Source organism: Peromyscus californicus, unplaced genomic scaffold (genome assembly GCF_007827085.1).
Source record: "Peromyscus californicus insignis strain IS unplaced genomic scaffold, ASM782708v3 Scaffold_6__1_contigs__length_162567912, whole genome shotgun sequence".
NCBI classification, from domain to species: Eukaryota; Metazoa; Chordata; class Mammalia; order Rodentia; family Cricetidae; genus Peromyscus; species Peromyscus californicus.
In genome coordinates this window covers 45806278-45823529 of record NW_026294584.1, presented here as the reverse complement: position 1 = coordinate 45823529, position 17252 = coordinate 45806278, and the positions used below count along the sequence as shown (strand labels likewise).

Genomic DNA, 17252 nt, shown 5'->3' with positions numbered 1-17252 from the left:
CTACTTAGCAAAGTTTCTAAAGCTCCTGGAATAAAGTTAGAAATACTAGAAAGGGCCTGGATGTTTCAGTTTCTTCTGTGAATAACAGTGAAGATGGACTCAGAGAGTAATTACACAAGCAGTGTATTAATTTTGCCAAGGTACCCCAGAGACAGTGAGACTTTGATGAAATGTGGCTTTTTCAAGCTGGTAAGATTGAATGCTAGATTTAAACATAGCTATGCTTTTCCTTTTTAATTCTCACTGCTCTTTGCTGGGAAGGGAGAGAGGCAGAAGGAAGTGGGATGAGTAGTAGAAGTGACGTTGCTGCCAGGAGGAAGGTACTCCAGGAGTGCCATCACATGTGGTATTGAAGCTGTCCACGGGTGTATGAAAAGCAAACAGCTTGGGGCTTAAAGAGAGTCTGACCTGGATTAGTTTGACTTCATAATTCATAAAAATAGAATGGTTTCAATCAGAAAAAAGTATATTTTTCATTAATTTTAATAAAATTCTAGATTTGAGGCATCCACAGGCTAACATTGTAGCCTCAGTGTCCAGAGAGCTCTGTCCCTGTGTGTCCGTCCCTGTGTGCTAACGCACTGCCCTCACAAGGTTGGTTGTCGGCCAAGGTGGCTCCAGAGGGCACTAGCCCTCGACTCTGCCTTGCAAACTGAAGGAGGGGTTTGGGAGAAGGAAAAGGTCTGAGCAGGTCTTAGCTAGCTGTGGCCAGTTCCCTGTAAAAGGAGCTTGGCTGCAAGCCACTTGATGGTTGTACTGGTGCAGGCAGGCTTGGAAGTTTGGTTTGGATGATCCCATTTCCAGCTGAAATCCTGGTTTTTGAAGGAGGAAGGAGAGATCCTGGGATATAAGACACTGGGAGGCTTTTTTTTACTATAGTGTATAATAAGATTTTGACCCAATAGAACACACTAAATTAGTCATTAGTTACTGCTGAGCCTTCTGAGCTTCACGCATACACAAGACAGAAGTCAGTCTGCCTCCCTTTCCAGGTTGACACACAGTTACAGTGATCGTTTAGTTGCAGTTCAGGCTCTTTGTATCACCTAAGGATCTAAGCATTGGAGGAATGGTGGAGATCCTCTGCCCCTCACAAGGAAAACCAGACTGTGCCAACAACTGGGCTGTCTAGTGCTCCCGATAGGATCACTTCATTTTAATATTGTATTATTGAGACTATTTACAAATATGAGACTATTTACACAGCCTCGCCCATTCCAGGGTACCTTCTAGAAACAGAGGACTGGATCTGATAGACCATGCATTTGAACCCATGGTGGCGCTTGGGCACACTGTTAAGGTATCTGTTTCCCGTGTCCCATGGATAGCTGCGTCCTGAGCCGTAGTGCAAGGGGAGGGAGGAAATAGAGATTATAGGAGATCGTGGAATCAAAGCTGAGAATTTCAGAGGCCCATAAAGAGGTTCTTTAAGAAGCCAGCTTCTGTCTAATGGGTGTCTTGGGGGAAAGGGTAAAACCTCTAGATAAACTGGACCATTCATGAGTTTTTAAGGACTGTATAGCTCTCAATTTCTGTGGTAAAGATGTGGTTGTTCTGCAAAGTCAGTCCCTTGGTTCTGTATAATTCTATAAAAAGATAAATCATGAAATCTGCTGTGAATGCCTGCTTCCATCAAGTGTGCTATGATTTGATTATGAATGGTCCCTCACCAGCTCAGTTGTTTGAATACTTGGTCCCCAGCTGGTGGTACTCTTCTGGTAGGTTGCAGACATGGGACATACCTGGCAGATATGGTGTTGTAAGATTGGGTCAAGAGGATTGTCACCATCCCCATTCCCACCTGAGATCTCTGCTTCCCGATCACCCTGAGGTGGAACAAGCCACTGCACGCTGTAGCCACTGCAGATGGGGCCTCCGTTGCCATGTCTCTCCTGCTCTGAGACTGAATTAAAACATATCTTCTTTCTCCTGAGTTACTCCGTCAAGTCCTGTCCCAGTGTTGAAAAGAGTCACCAATGCAGTTAGTGGCCAGGGCTTTCTGCCTGGCATAGTGTCTGAGCTGTGCTTAACATAGCTTGAAGTTGGGTTCCTAAGTGCTGATTTCACGTTGGCGGATTCGCACCAGCATCTAACTGGTGAAGTCTTACAATGTGGTTCCTGGGGGAGTTGTGTGAACCCAGCTCCTCAATAGCAGGTATGCTTTAACTTGTTTCTACTGTTTGGGCACCCAGACCTTTGTTGAAATTGCCTGGTCATTCAACTGATCCTTGTATCTAAAGAGTTGTAGGTCAGTAGAAACTTGTGGTTAAGGGTAGTGGGCGATCAGTATGAAAAGAGGGGAGCCATACCTTTAGCCCAGTCTGTATACACCCCAAACTGCTACCTTTCATCCTTTGCTCTGAGCAAACAGTAAGGAGCAGAGCTGTTCTTTGGAAAGTAGTCCCTGGCCACTAGAATCAGCTGTACCTTGGCCATGGTTCATTACATAACGTTCTCCTCTATCCCTGTGAAACACTTTGTAAATGAAAACACTGAGAGCTAAGGAAGCAGTTTTTGCTCTGACCTTCTGGGTGTGTTCATGTCTTGTGTGCCATGGTAGGCTCACAGTGCTTACAGGAGAGTGGAGCCAGACTTGAGAAAGCACTGCAAGGGGGCTGAGTGTGCCCATCTTTCCTTCTGGTCTATCTCATTGAAAAATCGAAAACGTGTTTTCAAGTCTCAAAGCAGCGTGTGTCTGTGTGCGCATGTTAATGTGCGCTTTTAAAGTGAAGCATCTGAAATTGCCAAGTGGAGTGTATCACACACTGACACTTGCATGACAGCCAGCCCAGAGACTTGGGTGCATCACTGCCACAGTTGGTTCCCTTTTCCTTCCTGGGTATCAGGTGGGTAAACACGGTCCATGTTCCTGCCACCGCCACACCTGTATCTTAAGAGAGATTGGAGAGAAACATTGGAGTGGTCACATCTAAGATGAACCTCTGCGTTGTAGTCACCCAGGCTCTCTGGCAGGTTTGATGAGTTGGCTCAGAGAGACCCATTGCAGGTTCCTCTTCTCTTTACTCTAGAAGCCGAGAACAAAAAAGTCCTCAATTCCTCAGGCTTTTTAGCCAGGCTTGTAAATGGTTTACAGTTCTGGCCAAAACCGTGTAAGTGGGAATTTCTGAAAAAGGCCTCTCCCTTCCCTTCACCCTCCCTTCTTTCTCCTGACAACATGGGCAGAACAACCGAGTGCAGTAGCCATCTTCCAGCCCTGCAAAAAAACTAAACGTCAAAGGAAGTTAGTGAGGCTAGAAGTAGAGGAGAAAAACCTAGTCAGCTGATTGTACACTTATACTCGTACATCCGTCCTGGGTTTCCAGTACCCAGACTTTATATTTCATGGAAAATCAAACATCATGCTTGCTTCAAGGAGCTGTGGTTTGTCTCTTGGGCTCTTACCTTTGCTTGTTACTGGGATTTAACAGTGTTAACCTCTTTTGAGACATTGTAGGGGAGGGCCTGGGTAGATGCAATCTTTGGCAGCATCACATTATTTTGATTACATTAGACCTGTCCCTGTCTTATTGTGTTTTGAATAAGAGTAAAAATTGAAGTATAGTTCAGATTTATGGTGTCAGTGTGACATTGTTTCAATATCATGTGTCATGTGTTTTGTTCAGTACTCTTATATAATATGGAATAGGATGATGTATGTATTTGTTCCTTTTATCCTTTTGTTCCTTTTGTGGCCAATATCTAACATACCAACTTATGGTAAGAAAGGTTTCTCTTGGCTCACAGTTGTATGGACTTTCAGCCCATCATAGTAAGGAAAGTGTAGTGGATCCTCTTAATCCATAGTGGTGAGAGCATGATGTCAAAGCTGTCCACACCTTGACTGACCAGGAAGTAGTGTGACCCAGCTGTAAGCTTCAAACCTGGCCCTTAGTGACCTCCTTCTACCAGCTAGGTCCCCACCTAATGGTTCCCCAGCTTCCCCAAATAGTGCCACTAGCTAAGGAACAAACATCCAAAGCATGAGCCTGTGGAGAATGTTTCATACTCAGACCCTGACAGGGTAACCCTTAGGGTACATCGAACCATGCTGTTGGTTCAGTGTGGTGTGTTTGTTCTTCATGAGAACACGGAGAAAGGGCATGAATTGGTAACTTTTCTGTATGACCAATACCCCAAACTCTGGCCTGAAACAACCACCATTTCTTCACCTTTGAATCTCCAGCCCTCCTCCCCTTGGGCTGGTGTCAGCTGGCAGTTCCGCGCTCGTGGGGCTCTCTACTGCTGAGTGAACTAAAGTCTGATGTGGCTGGGATGTCCTCTACTGGATAGTGTTTGTTCCATCATGGCAGAGTTTCAAGGCTCTGGTTTGAACTAGCATACTGCCATGGCCACTTGAGTCATTAGTTTAACTCAGATAGAAGCTCTGGGACATAGATTGCAACTATTCCTGCTGGAAGCCAAGGGACATGGGATCAGAAAAGAGGAAAGAATGGTGGCCATTTGACAACTTAGCAGACAGGTCTAAAGGAACAGGTTAGGTAAAGCAGCAAGCTGCCTTAACAGGATTTGATCTCAACTAAATAAATGGCTCAGAGATGAAGAGCGCTTGTTCCTCAATCATGAGAACCAGAGTTCAGATCAGACCCCAGTGCCTGTGTTGGGTATCACAAACACTGCAGTTTCAAGGGATTCAATGCCCTTGGCACTTGCACATACACAGGCATACATCCCCCCAACCCCCGCCACACACACACACACACACACACACACACACACACACACACACACACTCTTAAATACTTTTAAAATGGAAATTAAAGAAAAACTAAAACAAAACTAGCTGGGTGGTGGTGGTGCATGCCTTTAATTTTAGCACTTGGGAGGCAGAGGCAGGCAGATCTCTGAGTTCAAGTCCAGCCTGGTGTACAGGACAGTTCTAGGACAGCCAGGGCTACACAGAAACCCAGTCTTGAAAACACAACACGAAACAAAGCAAAAACTATTTTTATCTTCTATTTAGAGATTCAGTTAAGGGTTGGAATGCTAACTTGGTGATTAAGAGGACTGCCTGCTCTTCCACAGGATCTTGGTTTTATTCACAGCATCTTTCATGGCTGCTCACAACTGTTAGAACTTCTGTTCCAGTGTTTCCAACTCCTGCTTCTAGCTTCTGTGGATCCAGACATGAATGTGCATAGACATACATGCACCACATACTCATAAAATTAAAATATTCAAAATTCATTGTAATGCCCTGCTTTCTAATGTACTTGATAAAAAGTGTTATCTGAGGCATTCACTTTGGAATCATTTTTCAGCATTGCCAGCTTCTCTTCCTTAACATTTGGATGTTACTTCTAAACTCATGAGAAAATATTGCTTTAAGGAAAGAAGAGCTGCATTTTTAAAGTATTGGTGAATTTTTTCTTAACCTAGCATTTCTCATAGCCCATTCCATGGGATTTTGCTTATAAAGAGGCTTCAAAATAAAAGGTTCATGAGCCAACTGTGGAATCATGATGGACAGCATTTCTTAGAGATTTAGAATGCACAGTAAAAATTAACATCAGGAGGAATTCTCACATTAAAGCATTTTGGCTGATTATTGAGTTAATTGCATTTTGTTGGTGATGAGCTACAATGTTATTAGAGGGGAGAAGAGAGAGAGTTAGTTTTGAGGCAAGGTCTCACCTTGTAGCCCGTGCAGGCTTTGAACTCAAGGTCCTCCTGTCATTACAGGCATAGGTGACCACAGTAAGCGCTCCCCACTCCCCCCACCCCCCCACCCCCGGCCAGTCAGTGACATAGCCATCCACATTCCCAGCACCTCCCAGGCCTCATTGTACTTAGTCACCTTATGGTGTGGCAGAGGAGTGTAAGTGCCTTGACTTGGTGGTACCTGCTCTACTAGAAAAGGCTTTGTCCTTCACAGTATTCTCGTTGGGGGCTGACTTTGTCTTGGGTATCTTACAGAGTATTTCCCATGGACTACCTTACTTTTTCTCCAAGGCATCTTACTGGGTAATTGTCATTACTGTCCCTGTTTTATAGATGTGATGCACCTGTTGAGATTAAGTAATTTGTTCTGTTCTTCAGGGAGCTGTGGTTTGGTATCTGACCTTGAGGTCCTTCCTGACCACCATGCTGCACTGCTAAGAGTTGTTCTGTAGGAAACATTCATGATTGAAATGAAAGCACATTTTTTAAATTATGTACAATGGAGCCTCTCCCCTACTCAGTTTGCTGCTTGTGTTTCCAATAATTGGTCCCCAGTGCCTTGGTTGGGAAAATGTTTTAATATAGAAAGTAAAATAACTAGTGTTTCCAATGATGCCTAGTCCTCTGGGTCAAGTGACAGAAGCGTATCCCAAATATAAAGACTTACATTATTGTTCTAGAGGTAGTTCCCCTGGAGGAACACGTTTTGCTTGATAAAGACAGGCAGGACTACCTGGGTTTTGATGGTGCTAAAACATCTCAAAGATAATGTCCTTCTACACTGAATTTATGGAGTCTACTTTTTCACAAAAATTCTTGCTAGGAACCATTTTATGCTTATATCAATAAAAGTTTCTGTCTAGTAGGAAGAAATTAATAAGTCAGATCCTTAATACTTGATTTACATCATATTTACCTGCTACAAATCCATGCACAAGAAAACAAATCATGTCAAGAATTTCTCTGGAGGCTGATGGGGCAGGAGACTACATGGAGCAAATTTGTGTAGAGGTTTGTTTTAATTTTAGGCCATCATGGTACTCACAGCTGTGGGCTTCCTTTTCATAAAGCAGTAGTTTTCTATTGAAAGGCCACCGTGCACGGTCACGAGTAGCTGTTATTTCTGGTTCTTCCTGTAAAAACTGTTCATTTTTGCCTTTTTTTTTTTCCTTCATTTTCCGAGACAGAGTTTCTCTGTGTAGCTTTGGCGTGTGCTGGGATTAAAGGCGTGTACCATCACCGCCCGGCTGCTTTTATTTTTTATTAACAATATGTAAAAACTGTTTAATCTTTGCTTTTATTTTTTATTAACATATATTGTAAGAAGTGATGAGTTTCATTGTGATGTTCTTATGCATGCATATAATATGCTTTGATCATAATAAATAAAGAATGCTTCATACATTTGCATGTGATCCTTGCCAGAGGCCATGCTAATCTTTTCTGTATCTTAAAGTTTTACTAGAAGGAAGCTCTTGGTTCTCTTTTTGAATCTTACTGGGACTCCCCCCTACAAAATGAACACTTGGTGTATCAACAAATTTTGAGAGAATATACACATATCTCCTTTAGAAATAAGAAATATAGATATTATATATTTGAATCAGATTTTGACATTGTGAAACAGTTGGGTAAAAATAGTCCATGTAGGTTTGTTCTCCTGCAGAAGGACTTTTACATTAAAGGACAAGAATGATATTAAAATATGGACAACCTACAATTAATAAGATGGTATCAACTGTCTTGAGACACAGACACCAAGAGCAGATGTTCTTGGAACTACTGTGCTTCTGTTGCCTGCTGACTTGGGGCAAGAACAGTTGGTGCTACTAGGCAGTGTGGGAAGCCAGAACACTTGGAGTAGTCTGGGATTCAACCAGTACTCTGCAGACAGCATCAATAGAAAAGCTAATTTAGAACACCTTTGTAAAGATGGCCGCTGTATTTAAAGATGGTAAGTGGTGGTTGCCATCATTTTTCAAGAACACTGATGATTTTTCAATGTTCTTGTACTAGTAACCCAGTAGTTTACAATTTTAGGGAATGTTCAGGATAACTTGTTAAAAATTTAGCTTCTTCATTGTGGTGGTCTGAATGAGAATGGCCTCTGTAGGCTCATATGTTGGAATGCTTGGTTCCCTGATTGGGAAGGAGGAAGTGTGTCACTGAGGGCTGGCTTTGAAGTTTCAGAAGCACATGGCATTTCCTGTTAGTTCATTTCCCTCCTTCCCTCCCTTCCCTCCCTTCCCTCCCTCCCTCCCTCCCTCCCTCCCTCCCTCCCTCCCTCCGTCCCTCCCACTTGTCTGTTAAATGTAAACTGTGAGCTACTACTCCAGCACCATACCTGCCTGCATGCTCATGCTTCTTGGCATGATGGTCATGGACTCTACTACCTTCTGGAACCATGAGCACCAAATTAAACACTTTCTTTTATAAATTTTCTTGGTCATGGTGTTTTGTCATGGGACTAGAAAATTAATTTAGGACACCTCAACCTCTGAGATTCAGGTGTTACAGTTCACTGTGCTCCACAAGTGACTCTGAAGCAACAGGTCCACGGACCTTTTGTTCTAGGGGCTCCTAGGATAGTGGGAGAAAAGTTGAGGATCTTCCTAAAATCCTCTACCAAGATAGAGTTGAGGTAGTCCCTGGGAGAATGTCTGAACCATCTGCCCAATTTCCATTTTCTGTTCCTTACAAGACCCGGTCTGCTCATGCCCTAACAATGGACGCTCTTTTCAGCTTGTTAGATAGCCTGTGGGAACAGGAAGATTTCCACAATGCAGTACAGTCTGAGCATACTGGTTCCTCGTAGCCGAAGGAGTAGGGAACGGTGGATTTCCTGATGTTGGTCTGTCCCCTGCTAGCTCTTTCCTCCTTTCCCTCTTCTTTTTTCCTCCCATTCTATAGTCCACAGTCACCCCCTGAGGAGTCTGTTCTTTCCTGAAAATAGCTGCCAAGTCTTTGAAGATTGTCTTTAAAAGTCTTTTTCTAATCTCTTACATGTTTTCTGTTATTACATTTAAAAAGAAGAACTGAAGCTTGTCATATCCCTCTGGTGTGTAGATATACCGTAATGTCATTTCAAACTATGTGCATCGGCAGAATACACTGGTCATTGTTGCAGACTGGACCAGGCAGTGGATGCAGAAAGAGAAGGGCAGGTTGATTCTGTGGGACTCTTGTCCCATCATCATGGGCTCAGCCCAGTCAGGAGGAAACATCAAACAAGCCCTCCTATGAAGTATATACAAAATATCTGACAAGTGTCCTTTAGACGTGCCAAGCTTAGAGCAGACAAGCAAAACCAAAGGAACGGTCACAGGTTAGAGGAAACTCAACTGTGGCAGTGAACTGCTATATGGAGTCTAGGGTTAGCTCCAGACCATAAAAGGAACACCCCTGGGGAAATGCTAGTATAGTCCAGAGTTTAGGGACTGGGAAGAGAGCTCAGCTGGTAAAGTGTTGTCATGCAAGCGTAGTTTGGACCCCCCAGAACCTATATAAAAATCAAGCCTGGTGACCGATGGTCTCAGTACTGGGGAGACAGAGAGAGGCTCAAGCTGCTGGCCAGCCAGCCTGACAGAATTGGTGAAGAACTCTGGGGTCAGTGAGAGACCTTGCCTCAAAAAGTATGCTGGAGAGTTAAAGAAAACTCTCCCCATCAACCTCTGGGCTCCTTACAAGCACACACCTACCCTACACAAACACACACTCAAAGTCTAGAGTTTAGTTAGTACCTGCCACTGCAACCGCTAGTTACAGGTGTGGGATTGTCAAGTTCCACTCACGCTCTGAGGTGAAGCTGAGTGAGATGTGAGGACCTACGACTTTCTGCCCTTTATCTGACTCTAATTTTGTAGTTGAAAAAAATGGGAAAACGACATTTGCTTAGTAAGTGTGTATAGTGGCTTAATTTTTGTAAGAATATATTAAAATTCTACTCAGCCCATACCCCTTCCTCAAACGTACTTTTATGTTCTAGCACATTACATTATTTATTGTTTAGGCCCTTTGTGGACAGAAAGAAGCAATGAAGTTTTTGTGTGTGTGTGAAATACAAACAAGTCTAGCTACATCTTCATATCTAATTTTAAGGAACGGAAGAGGACCGTGGTCCTTACACCTTTATGTTCCCTTTCTTTGTCGCATCCTGCTCCTCTGTCCCCTTCTTGCCAGGAGCACGAAACTGCCAATTGCGGATAATCAGCAGTTTATTTTGCATTTTCCAAACCACATGAATTACATTCTACCAATGTAGCTTCCACTTTTCTCCATATATGTGTGCATGCTTAGTTCTTCTCTGCTGTACACATTTCTACCTGAATACCTGGTATTCATCCTTTTTCCCCTTGCAAATATACTGAGGATTTGGGGTTTGGGTTTTGAATGAATGGTGCATATTTTTAGCTGTCTTTTCTGAGGCCAGAGTTAGATCTTGTGAACTCTAGTAACAGCATCCACATTGGACTGTTGCGTTCCATTAGAATTGGTTTTCTTTGATGTTAGATTAAAATTTTCTTGAGGGTCTAATTACCCTGAGTGAACATTTACTGGGATAATAAGGACCTAGTGTTAATTGAATAAGTAAGTATTTTTATTAATTAATTACTGTCTACATATCTCAAGTATACTTAAGTATTTATGTAGTATTGCCTTCTTGGGACTTTTTATCATTAGAAAGATTAATGCAGTATGGGGAACTGGTCCCTGTCGTTGGAAGTATAGAGCCGAACTGAAACCTTCAGCTTTAGAACGAGTATTCTCTAGTGAGCTTGGAGGCTCCATAGGCACAGCTGCTCCGCGTTTACCCCTGTAGAGCTTGTAACTGCAGTCACTTTCCCTGCCTTTGGCTTTGCAGAGGGGAGGGCAGTCCACTGATTTGTACCGTAGCAGAAGTCTCACTTTTGTGCTTCATTCTTGCTAGAAGATTTTACTGTTTTTGATCATTTAGGATTTGTCCCCAGAGTGGAATGGCACCTGTTAGCACCCCCCCCACACACACACACCATTATTTTATTCAGATGTTTTTCTTACTCTGCAAAAACTCTTTCACAGCTCTCTCGCCTGTCTTATCTGACTGTTTCCACAGCTTGGTTAGATAATTAAGCAGTGCTAATTATCATCCTTATTTTACAGGCTACAAATACTGGAGAGAAAGTTGGGAAAGGTTGGCTGACTTAAGGTCACAGGCTAGACTCCAAACCAGAACTTTCAGCCCAGTCCTATCCAGCTATTAAAGTTTTAGCTTTTACCATAAAGGAACATATTAATCAAGATGTTACTGTGTCTCCAGTATTAGTGACATACATAATGCCTCTTGGACAGTTAGGAACAGTGACCTAGAAGTTTCTGACATTGTTAGTGATAGACTGGTAGCTGCTTTTGGTGTTCCTTCTTTGTTAAAAATCTCCCAGGAAAGCTTAAGCCAAGCAGTGTGAAAGAACACAGGGAAGTCTTGTGAGTGAAGCATATGGTGAAGTGTGGGCAACCTGGAGCTCCAGTGTCTGAGAAGACACATGGCTTTTTGATGGCTTTAGACCACTGATGAATTAACACCTCTCCACATACAGAGTGGCTCATCACTCAGATTGCACTTTTGAAGCTACAGAGGCAGTGCACTTAGGATACCGTCTTCATGTCAGAAATGCACTTTTGTGCTTGAAAATGATAAAAAATTACAATCGATCCTTACAACTGTTCTGTTCATCTTTATTGATCAGGTGCAAGAAAGATAAATCGTAGCCCAAATAAGATTATAGTAAATGTTAGCATCATAGGGGACTGGAGGTTGATAGAGAGCCATTCATCATCTCAAATGGTGACCTGTCCATGGCTCCAGCCACCCCAGTCTGTTGTCTAATCACATACCTATTGATTTTATCTGCATCTTAGAAACCTGGATGTGACTGTCATTGGGCAACCCGGATTGTTAAATGCAAAGAGGTCACCAGTGTGAGGAGGCTTTCATTTTCATTTTCTTACCAACCAACAATGATTTATTAAAAAATAAACTACCCCAAGCTGTGGATGTGAAACCCTAGTGATTAGGGAGTGAAGGCACACAATAGAGCTCTGTATTGTGTTGCATCCTTCTGCTCTGCCCCGTGTTTTTCAGGCAATTTCATTGAGTCTGAGAGCTCGTAGTCATTTAGGCTGACCCCTCTCGTGAGACTGCTTTCAGATCAGCTAGAGCAGCTAGTTACAATGGGTAATTTTCAGTCCTACTGTCCTGGGAAGGCACTGGTTTGCTACTGTAGCTTGGCTGATGTTGTTCGTGAGTTCATGTCATAGTGCAGCCTTTTTTATGCTACAATTACTAAGTCTGCCTTTTTGTTCATAGTGATGGTTACAAATGTTGAGGTTCTGTTAGTCATGTGAAATTTGTTCTATCAAAGACTGTTTTTGTTTTCCCCTCCAAACAGGGTCTGGAACTTGCTATGTAGACCAGGCTTACCCAGAACTAAACTGCTTCTCTAACTAAACTGCATGCTGAGATTAAAGATATGTACCACCATGCTTGGCTACGATCCATAGTAAAAACAAAATATTATGCAAAGTAAATACTGCTTTTGCGTCACTCTGAATGTGCATGGTTTTTGTTCTTTGAGCTTAAGAATCTTTTGATTTTGTAACACTAGATAACCAAGTAAGGTAGAGCTAAGACATCCTTCAAAGATATGTTAGCAATGTTCTCAGGAGGATCAAATAATGATGAATTAGTGGTATGAACATCTGTCAAGGAATTATATTTACTTCTGTTTCAATTAGTGGCCTTCCAGCTATCTGAGTCTTGTGCCATTCCAGCCAGAAATCCCTCTAGTTCTGGAGTGGATTCAGCAAAGTTGCTTCTGTTTTTTTGAAATTGTAAGTCTTCAGAGCATTTGTCTTCTTGCATAGTGAAAATGTTGTCAACTTTGTTCACAGAGCTCAGAGTTCTACAAAGTCACCACCGAGGAGTATCAGAAAGCTGCTGAAGAGGTGGAAGCCAAGTTCAAGTAAGTTCTTCACCCTGTCCTCCAAGGTGAAAGCTCAGTTGTGTGGCTTTCTGTACAGACCACTAATACTTGGGCTGGGGAACATGTGGAAGTGTTTGGGGGTGGTTGAGTTGTAGCCATGTTAACTTCTTTTCTGGAGCATTCAATGAAAGCTTGTTGATGCTCAATACATTTTATGAACTAAGTGGAAAATGAAAGAAATGGTAAGAGAATTTTCCTTTGGAATGATAGATGACATAGAATGCCCTTAATTTGAAGGTTCTAGTAAATTGTTACCTTAATTAATGGAAACATGGAAAACATTGAGTTTTATGTACTAAAATGATGGGCAGGTCCAAATTTGGCTATCCTCCCTTTCTTGAATTTAAACTATTTTTATTTCTTCACAAGTACCGTGAACACATTTAAATCATAGACTTTACCTTGCCCTTGATTATGAAGGTGATGTTAAATTGGTACATCTATTAATCCTTGTGATATCTAAATGAATATTCTGTAATTGATGGATCAAAGTGCCCATGACCCGCAGCCTTATCTGTTCTCTTTACTGCCAGTTTTCAGATTAGGTAAGAAGATATTTTACTGAGTATATAAAGGATTCTATTATATAACCCCTGTTTGTAGCACATGAACAAATTAGTGAAGAAAAAAAGGTGTTGTGACAGATTTAGTTATAAGATTGCATTGAGCTCTGACCTCCTTCCTTGTTCATGTTTATAAGCATTTAATAAAATGATTAAACCTTAAGGTAAAATTATTAGTTTCTGCTTCAGTGCAGTTTGTATGGTAATGGATATTTGTGTTACTTAAACGTTGATTAAAATAAGTTTTTTTAAGGTGGTTTAATATGTATTTAAATAGATAGAAACTTTCTATTAGCAAAAAAAAAAGGGGGGGGGACTTGAAGAGAACTCCAACGGTGAGTCGCAATTCAACCAGTCAGTCAGTATCTCATTTATTTTTTGAAGGCAGAGTTTCGTGTGTCCCAGGCTGGTCTCAAACTTGGTATAATAGCAGGTCTTAAATTCCTCATTCTTTTGTCTCCCACCACATAAGTGCTGGGGTAGTAGGTGTACCCCACTGCATCTAACTGCAAATCTCATTCTTGAAGATCAGAAGGATGTAGATAAAGGGTTAGGGACATATCTTTGGTAGAGCACTTGCCTATTATGAACAAGGCCTAGGGTTTTATCCCTGGTACCACATTAAACCAGGTCAACCTGGGATATACAAGATGCTGTCTCCAAAATAAAGAATTTAGATAAAAAGTTGAGTGTTGAACTAATATTAAAAAGTAGTACTGTGCTGGGCTGAAGAGATGGCTCAGCATTTAAGAGCACTGACTACTCTTGCAGAGGACCTGGATTCAATTCCCAGCACCTACATGACAACCCACAACTGTCTGTGACTATAGTTCCTGGGGACCCGACATCCTTACACTGGTATACACACAAGCAAAACACCAATGCACATAAAAATAAATATTTTTTTAAGTTGTACTGGACTTATGCATTTTTTCATTGTAGTTGTTTATCTTTGGTCCTGATAGAGTAGCATATCAAAAACCCTTTGTCTTCATACTTTGAGAACCTTTAACTTGGGTTCTTGGATACGTCTTCATTAAAAGATAATCACCATAAAAATAACTAAAATTTAAGTGAGACACTAATACAGACTAGAATGATCTATGGAGTCTTCATAAAGAAGATGGCATTTGTCTGTGACTTGAGAAAGGTAGTGAGTTGGTGGACGAGGAAGATGTGCAGAAAGAAAATGTTCCTATTTTGTTGGTGGGTGACAACTTTAGTGAAGATCAATGGCTTTACTTAAGAGATTAGCACAAGATAGAGCTGCAGAGGTCACAGGTCTCCAGCTGCTACGCTGAAGTTGAGTCTTCATTTAGTAAGAAGTCAATGGGAGGAGTTTGAGCCTAAGAGTGCCCTGACTTCAGTACTTTGTAGTAGACATCTAATGGTGGGTTCTTGAGGCTTGGTTGGACATAGAAGACACAAGAATCAAAAGTACCAGGTGGGTGTTCTCAGCAGGTAAAAGAAGATTGGTGCAAAATTGGTGTTAAGATTGTATGTGGATTAATAATTGGCTAATGGCTTAAGTCCCTCCCGGGTCTGCAAAGTACTGGAGGATGAAGTTCCAAACCAGTATTCAGGGTGAGATTCTTCTAAGGCCTCTCTTCATGGCCTGCAGATGGCCACTTTCTCCCTGTGGGTCCTTGCTTTGTGCATATCTTCTAATCTTTTAAAAATATATAAGGACACTAGACTAGAGCCCATCCTTATTTCTACCTCTGCTTCCCAAATGCATGCTAGGATTAAAGATGTGTCACCACGATCACCCCTAAAGTATCCCTTTAAAGACGTTTTGATATAGTAGGCATTAGGGTTTTAGCATATAAGTTAGAATGTCAGAACAGCACAGTTGAATCCTTCATTCTGTGGATAGGAGAGGCAAAAGAACCAAGATAGTGAGGTTTGTGGCTTAGCAAACTGATATGTTGATTCTTCTCAATGTATGGTAGGAGATTAGAAAAGTCACTCCCGAATTGCCTCACTGGGCCATCCTGCCATGCAATCTGAGCTTGACTACTGGAAAATGAGAATGAGAGAGCCCATAGAACACATGAATGTTTTGATGATTTCTATAAGAAAATGTGGACCCAGAGGATCGACTCAGTAATGAATAGAACCCAGTAGCATCATTCTTTTACCATTCTGATGTAGTGTTATTTATAAAATCCAATTGGGATCTGTCTGGCCTAACTGATGAATAAGGCTTTGCCCTTGCCACAGATAGGTCAGAATTCCTATCAGGCTCCTTGAGAGCTAACATCTAAACCCTTGGAACCTCTCTCGTAGTAGAAATCGTTATTTATGGCAGACTCCTCAGCTCATTTGATATCAGGGGGATAAGACACCAGAGACTGGGTCATGAGACCTCAGTAAGCCTACGCACTAAAGCATGGGTATGCTCCCCTAGGTCGCAGTTTTGTGGGTAGGTGGTCGCTGGTAACTGGCCAGGTAACCGGCCCCGAGGAGCAGTATCAGCTCTGCATTCAGATCTTTCCAGACTGCCTCTGTATTTCTCCTTTGGCTAATTCTTTGTTACCATTACCCAGCAATGAATCATAGCTGACGTTGGCTCTGTTTGGGAGCCTTCCCATACTCTGTGTTCTGTCAGTAGTGAGGGTAGTCTGTACAGTGCTCCCGAAGACTCTACCATTTTCCCAGCTCTAATGCCCACACATGTGCAGACTTCATTCACACTTTGTGAGGGAACTTCAGGAGTATATTTTAGAGGAAAGCTCTCACTGGACCTGTGTTGTTGTTTTCTGGCTACTGCCTGCTAGACCGAGCATCCCAGAGTGTCCTATTTTGGTTTGCACTGTGACTATAAAGGAGGCTTCCCATCTTCAAAGAATAAAAATTGCTCAGAAGAGTCCCTTGTCTCCTTGGAAGATTGACCACCTTAAAATATCATGACCTTCCATCTGTTCCAAAGCAATGTACTATATTTTGTAATGGAACAGCCGTCCTGTCTGGCCCAGTTATTCTGGCTGCTGCTTGTCTGTACACCTATATAGCATCTGTGAGGTTCTCTTTGAAGCTGTCTGACTGACGACCATCTTGAACCTGAACTCACTTAAGCAGCAAACATAGAAGGACCTTTGGTCCTTTAGTTAATTCTGTTGGATGGAAGGAGATTGATTTAGATGCACTTTGGTTGGCTACAGGAGATGGATACTTTCTAAATTGCCATTTTAAGGGCAATTTTATATGTCTAAAATGGGACTCACATGAAGTCACCAAAACAGGAAAGAAAGGGAAAATCATTTCGGAGTAGCACATGACTAATAATCTTGATGTCAGCACCCCCTGCCAGGACATTCCAGGGCTAGTGAAAATACTAACTCAAGCTTCTGTGTGGCAGGCTAGAGTGTGAGCACTGTAGAATCAGTAGGGTTTTGTTTTTCTACCTCATCTACGTGGCATTCATTCCTAGAAGCTCTAGTGTGACCCTCCCCTGTGGTGGACTGCATGTTTGTGAGGAGGGCAGGTGGTCTAACTGGGCTATGAAACAAATCAGGGGTCTGCAAGATGGCTCAACAAGTAGAGGCCAGTTTTACAACGTGGGTTCAGTTCCTAGAACTGTCGTGGTGGAAGAAGAGAACGTACTCCTGCACATTTATTGTAGTGGGCAGCTGCTTACTGCCTGAGTGTAGAGCAACTAAGATGCTAGCTTGGGCCATGTGCTGTTAGCATCCTGCTACTGAGTATGACTGAAAATTATGTTCTATATTGAGCCGTTTCCACTTTAAAGTTAATTAAAATATTACATTTGCCAATGTTACATCAGATTTAGAGTGTAACTCACAGGATAGGGTACTTGCCTAGTGTGCCTGAAGCCATGGGTTCAATCCTTGGTACTGCAAAGAACAAAAAACTTTGTTATGTGTAGGGCTTAGGGCAAATCTATTACAAAGTAAATGTTCAATAAATGTTAGATTTTATTATATTCAGGTTATAAAACTAGGTGCCAAAGGAGTACACAAAATCTAGA

General features: G+C 42.1%; 1 protein-coding gene and 1 non-coding gene across 3 annotated transcripts in view; one reads left to right on the top strand and one right to left on the bottom strand.

The window, feature by feature from the left end:
- The window catches only part of Chchd3 (coiled-coil-helix-coiled-coil-helix domain containing 3), a 281829-nt gene that overhangs the window by 210271 nt on the left and 54306 nt on the right, over window positions 1-17252 (top strand). For both annotated transcript variants that reach the window (XM_052720434.1, XM_052720433.1), the window contains one exon: window positions 12607-12677. In XM_052720434.1, coding sequence (XP_052576394.1) covers window positions 12607-12677 — 71 coding nt within the window. The remainder of the gene's footprint in view (window positions 1-12606; window positions 12678-17252) is intronic.
- Window positions 7061-7162, bottom strand: LOC128100194 (U6 spliceosomal RNA). The gene has a single exon (XR_008214711.1). It is a non-coding gene; the product is annotated as a U6 spliceosomal RNA (small nuclear RNA).